The 10,807-nt window shown below is 34.8% G+C and overlaps 1 protein-coding gene across 1 annotated transcript in view; it reads left to right on the top strand.

Annotated features, from left to right (window-relative positions):
* Positions 1-10,807, top strand: part of LOC107552970 (myotubularin-related protein 13-like) — a 166,719-nt gene that overhangs the window by 111,689 nt on the left and 44,223 nt on the right. Inside the window, exons 16-17 of the mRNA XM_016235031.1 lie at positions 2,895-2,973; positions 6,222-6,337. Of these exons, the coding sequence (XP_016090517.1) occupies positions 2,895-2,973; positions 6,222-6,337 (195 nt within the window). The remainder of the gene's footprint in view (positions 1-2,894; positions 2,974-6,221; positions 6,338-10,807) is intronic.

Genomic DNA, 10,807 nt, shown 5'->3' with positions numbered 1-10,807 from the left:
TATATATATATATATATATATATATATATATATATATATATACTGTATATATCAATGTGTGCGGTGGTGTTCTGAAATGAGGTGTCAAAGTCCTCAGTTTTATTTTTATTTATTTAAAATCAAATGTAAATTCATGTTGCTGTCACTATCAGAAACAATTCTATTTTATATTTTTACATTAACAATGTAATCAACATTCTATTTATTAAAGCCAAGTAGGAATCTCAAGTTATTGTTTTTTATCATTTTACATTTATTCCAAAATAATAACTCAAGGCAGTAACAATTTAAACAATAAATTGTATTTGTGAACTTATGTTCAGCTATTCTTTATAATAGTTAATTTTTGATTATTTTTGAATTTATTTGAATCATCAGTCATCAAAGCTCGATAAATATTGGTCACAGACACTTTAAATTTCACCAAGCTAATTACTCATTAAAAACTCTCATAGATCATGTTTTCATGACATTTTAAATCTTATTTTAATGTATCAAAGTGGTTATATCTAAGTGTGGGATTTGTTTACTCACTTTTTTAAATTAGTCTTCCCATTAACGCCATTATATTATTAATTCGGACTGATTGGTGAACACGCACAGACACAAGAGGCGGGATTTATCGCATGAACCAATCACAGCCGATAATAACCAGTCATATCCAATCATATCGCGATGGAGCCATTGCCTCCTCTCACGTGATTTTCCCCCATTCATTCTCAATTACCCCCCAGCAAATTCAACGCACGCTTTAGAGGGCCTGTTAAAAGTCAATGGGCTCAGGGGAGGCAAGAGAGATGCGGACTCCTGCTGTAACTTTACCTGCTGGTGTCGCTGTTGGACAGTGTTTCTTTAGAAAAACGAATGATTTATATAAGCTGATTATGTAATAACTTGAGGATCTGTCATATGGGTCATTGACATATATAGTAAGAGTCTCCAGAATTAAAATTAGTTTCTTGTGGTCTTGAAAAACTTTTAATTAAAATATTTTCAAGAAAAGTTTTAATTTATTGACTCAAAAAAAAAAAGTTAATAAGCTAAGGTAAAACTAAAAAGTATATTTACATATGTCCCTCCATATTATTTATTCATAAATATTAAAGGAATAGTTGACCCGAAAATGGAAATTTATTGAAAATTAACTCCGCCTCAGGCCATCCAAGATGTAGATGTCTTTGTTTCTTCATTGAAACAGATTTGTAGAAATGTAGCATTACATCACTTGCTCACCAATGGATGCTCTGCAGTGAATGGGTGCCATCAGAATGAGAGTCCAAACAGCTGATAAAAACATCACAATAATCCACAAGTACCAATCCAGTCCATCAATTAATGACTTGTGAAGTGAAAATCTGTTATAATGGATTATGGACTGGTATTTTAAAATGGTTAAAACATTTGAATGATGGATTTGCAAACACGCAGCTTTTCACTTGGATTACTTGTGGATTATTGTGATGTTTTTATCAGCTGTTTTGGACTCTCATTCTGACGGCACCCATTCCCTGCAGAGGATCCACTGGTGAACAATTGATGTAATGTAACATATATTAAAAGATATAGTGACCTCTCTGTGATGTGTTTTTTCTTTCTGCGTGTTGGTTGCGCAACACTATTTTTTGCCAAACAAAAGTTTTAAATAATATTAAGTAGTAAAGCTGTTTTCTTATAAAACAATAATGATAGATTCACTCCTGGTAGACATCCTTTAGGCCATATCTGGGGACCAGAATATCATAGACACTATTTTGATAGGGCTCTTCTGACTTGGACCTGTAAACAACCAGTAAGCAACCGCTTAGCATCATGATGAGTTTTGCACAGACAAACGCCACATACATTTTCCTCAGGAGAATGTAGTCTGAGCAGGATAAGGTCTCTCCACAGAATAATTGGGATCATTTGATGGTGAAGGATTACAGACTTTGCTCCGAGTTAATTTCCATTGATTTAATTGTGTACAGAAGCTTAGAATGATGGGAAGTTCCAGCACCCCTGGCAAACGACACAGTTCATTCCAAACATGAGAAAGAGAAATTCTGCATGCTGCACCATCCATGGGGGGTCAGGAATGCGAGATCTATGCAGGAACTGATGTTTTCGATTTACCGCTGTCTTTACATTCAGATGTTTATGCCATGATAGAGAACAGAGATGGTGACTAGGTTTTGTATAGAAATATAATCCTGGTGTTGCTTCCAGCAGCTTCTGTCTTATAGAAGACAATATATAATGTATAAAAGTGAAAAATCGTTGATAAATAAATGTACTTTCATTGTAGATAAAGCTTTTAACAGAGTGCCACATCATATACAACAAATCATGAATCTGGGACTTTTCGTGAAGCTATAAAACCAATAGCTGTTTTTCCGAGTCATCAGGATTTGACTATTTCCAAGATCCTAATAAAATATAATGTCACTCCCACACCAGTTGATCTTTTTATGCAACAAGTTTTGATTTAATAGCTTTGTCCAGTTTAAATACGACAGTGTCATGTCAGTTAAGAATTTAAAATATGAATTTAGATTGATAATTGAAACTGAAAACGGGCTTATATGAATTATATGAAATATTAAAAGCATATAGAGGAAAACAACTCGAAAGCATTGAAAACCAACTGAATGGAAGCCAAGCCAAAAATAAGCATGACTTCTTTGTTTTTCCATATATAATATGCTTATCCATATTCATTAAGACAAAAATGTGATGCGTGGACATGCAACCAATACTATGACATGTTGTCATGCTTTGGTAATAACACTTATATAACATAGGAAAATAGCAAGTGATGTCATGTTTTGTGCACAATTGGCCAAAGCTCTTTTTATCATCAGTTTGTATACTTCAGTGGTATCATCTAACATCTCGCTGTCTCCGTTTACTCGCAGGACTGCTCCAGCTCAGAGGAATACACTGTAGCCGCCGCCTTGCTGCCCCTGACAACAGCCTTCTACCGGGTAAGTAAGGGTTGAGGTCAGGCTGACAGCAGGCATACTGGCAGCTCTAGTTACTGGATCCTAATCACAGCACATCAACACTGGCACCAGCGTTCATTAAAGCTGGAAGAAGGGAAAATTTCCACCTGTGTCCATCTGCTCAGTTTAACTCTTAAGGCACCGATATACTTCAAGTGAAACTGAAGAACTAACTGCTTAATCCGGCCAAAACAAAGTTTGTTTGGAGTTCATTACGAGAGTATGAAACGGCTTGCCAGTGCAAACTTTCAAAAACGCTTTCAAACATTTATTGATCCATGGCTATTATGCAATATATTCTCTGGTTCATTTCTTCTGTTCAGTCCGTTGAGGTTAGACGTCCACAAGTAAAAACATGAGCACGCCGCAGAGCTGCTTTATAGTAGGGATTGAAATTGAAACTCCAGTTAAAAACAACACTGACATTGTTTATTGTTAAATATTGCAAAGCCACTTGTTTGATAGCAATCTATTGTATAAAGTGCTATATACAGTAAATGAACATGACATTACTTGACTGGAGTGCAGAATTGCATAACTGGTTCAACCATATCCACATCGCTATGATCAGATGCTTTCTTAACTGCTGCTTTCTCACCTTTTTCTCAGTCTTATTTGACTATAATAATAGTAGTACTACTACCACTAATGACTATTAATATTAAATAAAATATTAAACAAAATAAGAAATATTGCTATTGCAATATTTCACTGTAGAAAAAGTGTTTAGGAAAAATAATAAAATGCATTTATTTTCAGAATACATCTGTAAAATTACAGTACTAATACACTGAAAAATATTTGGTAGGATTCACTTTGAAATAATTTTCACTCAGAAATTGTACTGTCAAGGTGCTCACTAACAGTAACTCTAACCGAGCTTCGCTGTGAGTATATTCAGACTTTGTGATCCACTCCATTCAGCCCATCGTTGAAGGAAACCACTAAGAAGCGTGACAGTCACTCTAGCCCAGTTCAGTTTCACTGTGGTACAGGGAGAAAAGGGGGTGGTAAGGGCTGCGGGGATTTGGAGAGTGTCTGGCTTTCAACATGGATCCATCACATGCCCACATTATTGTTGTCATAGAGACAGACATAACTGACTGTGTTGCTTTTTAATTGTGGACTGCTCTGCGATTTGTCTGCAGTGAATCACAGTGTGCACAGAAGACATGTGATGTAATGTGATATAGCATTGGAGACCCTAATGTTCGTTTGTGGGATAATAGCCTTACACACCTAACTGTAACACTATACATTGAACATTTGCTTGGTCAACGTAACCCAAACTATTAGTGATAAGATTGTTTCTCCCATCCAGGAATTGGTTTAAATTCCTTTGGGATTGGAATGAGCTGCAGGAAACTGCCACTCAAAAAATAACGGTTTGCAGTTTATCAGAAAGTACTGTCAGAAAGACTTGCACTTGAAAAGAACTTGAATTTCATACCTTGAAGAGGTTAAATCGAACTTCAGATCTTGATGTCAGGACATTGCAGGTAGTTGCCCAGGAGTTGTAAGCACACTGTTATGCACTTGCAAGGGCATTCTAAATGGTTGCTAGAGCATTACAGTGGTTGCGTACTGGATAGGGCTGCACGATGTAGGTGAAAAATCTAATTGCAATCGCATTTTTATCAGAAAAAAAAAAGACAAAAAAACAAACTGCAATTTAAAATGTTATATTTAAGTTCCAGGTTTGCTGTGCTTATTTGTAGGGCTGCACAATTTTGCCAAATATATCAATATGACTGTAATAATAATAATTATTATTATTATGATTATTTTATTATTATTGTTGTTGTTGTTACTATTAAATATTAAACAGACTTGTACACTATTGTAATATTTCACTGTGGAAAAATAATATAATACGTTTTTTTTTTTTACTGTAAAAAAAAAGTTATAGTATTTAATTGAAACTATTTCCACTCAGAAATTGCTAGCAAATTTCACATATAATTACAAAGCAGCAGGTAACGTGAAATATTTAAGTTAAAAAAATGAAATCGTATTTTCTTGTAAAAAATATTCTCCAACACTCTTACATTTTTAATTAAAAAATAATAATAATTACAGTTTTACAGTGTATTTATGGCTGTCTTAATTCTATCTATCTATTGTCATGCTTTGGTTATCTATCTATCTATTATCTATCTATCTATCTATCTATATTTATCCATCATCTTTTTATTTACTTATTATTCATTCATTCATTCATTCTATTTTTCATTATGTTAAACTACCAAGCTCTTAATTTTGGCAGAAACCACAGGGTGCCCATAAAGCTTATCTTTCGGTTTCTAAGCACTTTTTATTACAGGTTTGGGAAGATGGTTGGCGCATGTTCAAATGCATATTAAAAGCATCCCAAATTCACATTAAGACCAAAACTTGCAGCCCCTGTAGAGATGAGTTCATGTGTGCACTGAAAAAACTGAATCATGAGCTGCACGCATGTAAAAGAGCAAAATGTTGGGCTTCTCTCTTCAACACGCAGTTCATATGTAAGGAATAATTGAAGACAGGCGTTTAAATTAATTGAAAAATAATGCACACCCGAAGTGGTAGTCCAAATGATCTCAGATGCTCTTTTACTGTGACACTGAAAACACTGAATCATTAGCTGCACGCATGGAAAAGAACAAAACGTTGTGTAACACACACAGTGCTGGATAGTTACAGTTTAAATTTAATACTCAGGGTTAGTAGTTTGTTCACATGCAACTGAGCACCATTAATTAGTTGTAGAGATAAGTATCCGAAATGTTTCCGCAGTCATTCTTCATTTTAATTGATGAGATGCACCTTCCACAAACCGTTTTGGAGAGCTGAAAATTCCGTGCATTGAGGCAAACAATTCAAGTCTTTCATTAAGGCATCTGAAAGCTATTTCTTCAAACCTTTTTCTGTTTTACATTTGCCATTTTTATGTAAGAGCCAATCCTGATTAAAGCATTACGCTAAAATGAGCTGACAGTCAGATTTGTGAAGCCCTCATTCTAGCAATCTAGCATTCACGTATCACCTGAAATCAATTCAAACCCCAGCAAGATGCACTTAAAATGCTGTGCAGTTGCTTTAATCTGCATTCAGGGCTATCCTTAGATTATCCCTGTGTAGCACCACAATTAAACCCTCATGCATTTTTCCATGAGTCTGTGATCCGCATGCCCTCCCCTTCACTCCCAGTAGCCTTGTACTAAACCACACTGCATGTTATTGAGGTTCTCAGTGCAGGCTTGGCAGGAGAGAAAGGCTTCCCACTACTCTACATAAGGATGACCCAACTGAAGTATGGACATTACCGCAGACACACTAGAGCTCAATGTAGCCTTTGCATTCTTGAAGAGCAAGTGTGATCTCTTAATAATAGCACAACTCTTCTCGACAAGCTGCATGATTCAAGGTATCATTCATAGTGCAAACGGCTGAATATGAATGATCAATGACTTATGCATCTGGGATAAGGGTTTGTTCAAATCCCTAATCCTAAGTATGAGTAACTGCGATACTTGTCTTAGCAAATAGGGCTGCACAATTAATTGAATGTCTAATCGTGATTACAATTACAGATGCCACAATTACTTTAGCGAAGCGGCAATCAATTGTTCAAAGTCCACTTATGTTATTCTGCATGCTTAAGATGTGTTTTTTTTTCTTTCTACAGGTGATCTTAAGGGTTTTCCCATTGTTTTAATTTTAGTTTTAGTATAACATTATAGTACCATGCAAATTTTAACTTTTTTTATTTAAATATGAAACCAATCCAATATAGTTGACATTTGAGGCTTATATAAGCAATAAAAGTTTTTCAGTTAGTGTTTTCAGCTTGTTTATTTTCATATAAAAATATGGCATGCAGTTACGTCAAACAATGGTGTAAACATCATTCAATCAATGTAAATTGTGTTAATCGTAATTAATAACCGCAATTACAATTTCAAGGGAAAAATCGACAATTATGATTTTTGTCATAATCATGCAGCCCTATTAGCAAACACCTTTTCTTTTTTACCACTGGGCCAAAGGAACTCAAAGACTCGACCACAAAGTCAAATAAACAATTCCCACAAAGATCCGCTCAATTTACAAGCTCATTGTTCCGCCGCTTGAGAATGCTGTTATGCCATGGATACCTCCAAGTCACCTCAAATGGAGATTTTGTAGGACGAAAAACAACTTATGCCGTCTGGTGACACCTGATACATTTTTACGTTCCTTGTGAGAACTCATGCGCTCTCACACACACGGTCAGTTTTGCCATAGCAGGTCAAAAGGTTTCTCACTAGTGATCGGCATGCATCTCATTTAGCCTTTGAGCTCTGATTCATTCTCTGTCTTCTGGGAAGTGCGGAGGCTCCAGGCATTTAATTGATCTTTAATAAGCAAGGTCATTGAGATGCTGGCCAGTCATTCACAGACCATCACTCAAATAGAGCCTCCCTGCTCATTGAACAGTTAAAAATGAAATGTAAAGACTGTTTACATGTGTTATTGTAGGAGATGTTTGGTATGGACAAAATTAGGTCAGAATCTGGCTTTTGTTATTTATTGCATTTGGGTACTTAAGTTTTGAGCATCAAATAATTTGTTTGTGATAAGTCATAATCACATCCATTCAAAACACATTTTATGTTTAATAATAATTAAAATTTTAATAATGATAACAATTTGGAGCAGGATTTTAGGTCAGTGAGATTTCAAAGTGCCACAGTAGTCCTGTTCATACAGCTGTCAAAACGTCCTGTTGCTCGTCATTTGTCACTGTTGCACTTGTGCACAGTAATTTCAGTCATAAAAATAGAATTGTGGTGCAGAATGTGGTGATGTGGTCTGTGAATATTAAAGAGCAAACAGAAATCTGTTATTGAAATATGAAGTGTAAATGAGCGGCACAGTTTTGTCTGCTACACAAATACTCAAATACTGTAAAGCCGCCTTTCCACTATCTCCAACAAACGACAAGCGATAGACCGGAAGTCATTCACTTCCAATGGAGAGTAGTGTGGGAACTACGTGGACCTCCGATCATATGTGTATATGGAAATTTCGGATCCGATTTGAACTTCGGATGCATTCAAATATTTGAACTTCTACGGCTAGACCATATTCGACCGCTCGACTGGATGTGATGTATTTTAATCAAAACTATGAGTGCGAGGTTAGAATTACCAATATTTTTTCCACTTTAATGCTATTCTGTAAACACAATTTCTGTAAAATTGCGGTTTATTATGGCAGAAATAATAATTTTATCATTATTAACGTTGATTAGCCCCATAAAACCTACTGTGTTTTTATATGGGGGGGTCATTTGTTTTGTGTGGATATATTCATACATTCATTATAGTCATTAAAGTCATTCATTTTACCATGGTGAATAAGCCGAGGGTAACAGTTGCTTCACAAGCAGTTTGAAAGTTCTGTGCGACTGCCGCTAGGGGGAGAAATGCGACAATCGTATCCAAATGTCGGAGACCGTTGAAAGGCGGCTTAACCCTTGCTGCTTTTTCAGCATCTGCCATCGCACTATATGAGGACATGAAAACATAAACTTCATCTCCAGAGCTGCCCTGAGAGTCACATCAGCACTTTTAACATTTCGTTTGATAAAAACTATTGTCATATCATATACACATAAAAATTGAAAGGGTAGGGTTTTATGACCACCTGTCAAAATAAAAGTTTGGTTTGACTTGCATTTAATGAACTTGTGACAGAAATAATATTATTATTGCACAGAATGTACTTCTCAAAGTAGTAGTAGTAGTAATAATAATAATATAATTATAAAGCTTTATTTTTACAAGGATTGTTTTCATTTTAACAGCAAACCTCTGTTGTGCAGCACTTTGTTTACAAAGAAATTAATTTGATTGTTTTAAAAGATTAAATTGTTAATGTGTTATATCTTCATTAGATTACCAGCGTTTTTGGTCATATTTTGTATATATTTGATAATGTTTGTATTTAATCATAAATCGTGAATTATTAAATTGTTTTATGAATTCATTTGATTAGACATGCGTCTTGATTATAAAAATTCAATAAAAACCATTAAAACAAAATCTAGAAAAATTTTAACATAAAACACGGAATTTGGGGGAAATAAAATGGAATTTAGGGATATATAATTTCATGAATTTCATAGTGCCCTAAAATGTCATTTTGTTAAACTTTTCATAAATTGCTAATTTGGATAAGTTTCATGATTTCAATTAATTACACATGCTTTTTTTGCAACAAATCAGTCCTGATCTATACTTGTTCCGTTACTTAGATGTATGTATTTATATATTTACATAAATGCACGAATACATTTATTCTCCTTCATGCCATCTTCAATCCTAGCAAGTAAGGCACCTTGAAAAACGTATGATATGATGGCCCCTATAAACATCTGCTTTATGTGTATGTTCTTGTACTTGCGAGAATATGAGAGGGCATCCTCAAGTTGCTGTGCTTTGCACTTTCACTTGGTTAGCTGGCTCATTGTGGCACTTCTCCAGCACATTGTCATCTTTCCCAGAGGGCTACGCTGTTCTGTAGTCAAGGTCTGCATGCCACTGGACATGGGAACATACTCAACATGCTCTCTTTCGGTGAGCGATCTGTTTGCATTTGAGTGAATATTCAATCTCAAAACATTAACCCACTCTTGACCGAGATCGTCAGGTGTCATTGTTGCTGCGCTGTGAATTTATGTCTACTGTGATGCCTAGGAAGGTTGTAGATCTTTCAGGAACTTGCTTTGTTCTGTATGTGCACCTGTAGCATGTTTATGAGTGTATGACATCCTGTACCAGTGTAGTCTGTCCTGAGATGTTGATAGTAGTGTTTAAAGTCGCCCTTCTCTGCTCATTCTTTGCTCGTATTCTAATTTTTAAAACAGAATAACATTAATGTTCTTTTCATAATAAAAGTAACTCATTACTTTACATAGTTACTTTTATTGAAAAATGACTAGAGAGAGACTGCATTTATTAGTTCTTGTTACCAGTAAACCTACGAGTACAGATTTTCTGAAATGTTATGTTTAAATGCAAATGAGGCATCATCTAATTAAGTATGCACTAATTTGCATAAATGTCTAGAACAAAGATATGAACATTGGATGAAGCCAGATTAAAAATTATTGTTTCATTTTGTTGACAATATTCGAGTCAAAGGTTTTTACAGAGAGGATTTCTCTTTTCATCACTCCATAAATCAGAAAATACTGTCAACAGCCCAAAAAAATATATAAATAAATATATATATTTTTTTAATTTAAGGAATAAAATGTATAAAATCAGGAGAAATACATATGAACAAATCCCTCTGTAAAAACCCTCAAAATACAAAAAAGTTTGGTGTATGCAAGTGCTGCTGAAGTCAAGATTTTTAGCTCAGTGCAGGAGAAAAAATAAATTTTCCTTTAAAGATATGAATTGTAATTTATTCCACAGACAATATGAAGTCCTATAAAAGAAGCACTTAGGCCTAACAGTGTATTTTGGATGTTTTCTTTCCATTAGTCTGAAAGAAATACTTTTAAAAAAATCTAAAAATTGAGAGATGCATGAAAAAACAGGCAAAGTAGTGTCTCAGCTTAAAACCTTAACCAAATCCAAAAATATATACATTAAAATATAGCTCTATATATGCCATATGACAATAGGAGTGATCCAGTTTTGACCATCGCACCACTTGCACAGTAGACTGCGTCACACGCACTGCATAGATCCACGTGACTGTATTATGGGAAAGGGAGAGATTTTCCGTAGTGTTTGTCAGTAAATAATGTTATGTCTGTATTTGTTATGTAAAGTATCGGGTATCTG

The sequence above is a fragment of the Sinocyclocheilus grahami genome, unplaced genomic scaffold (genome assembly GCF_001515645.1).
Source record: "Sinocyclocheilus grahami isolate Dianchi unplaced genomic scaffold, SAMN03320097.WGS_v1.1 scaffold462.1, whole genome shotgun sequence".
Taxonomy (NCBI): Eukaryota; Metazoa; Chordata; class Actinopteri; order Cypriniformes; family Cyprinidae; genus Sinocyclocheilus; species Sinocyclocheilus grahami.
The sequence above is the reverse complement of the archived record's forward strand: the minus strand, read 5'-3'. Positions and strand labels throughout refer to the sequence as shown.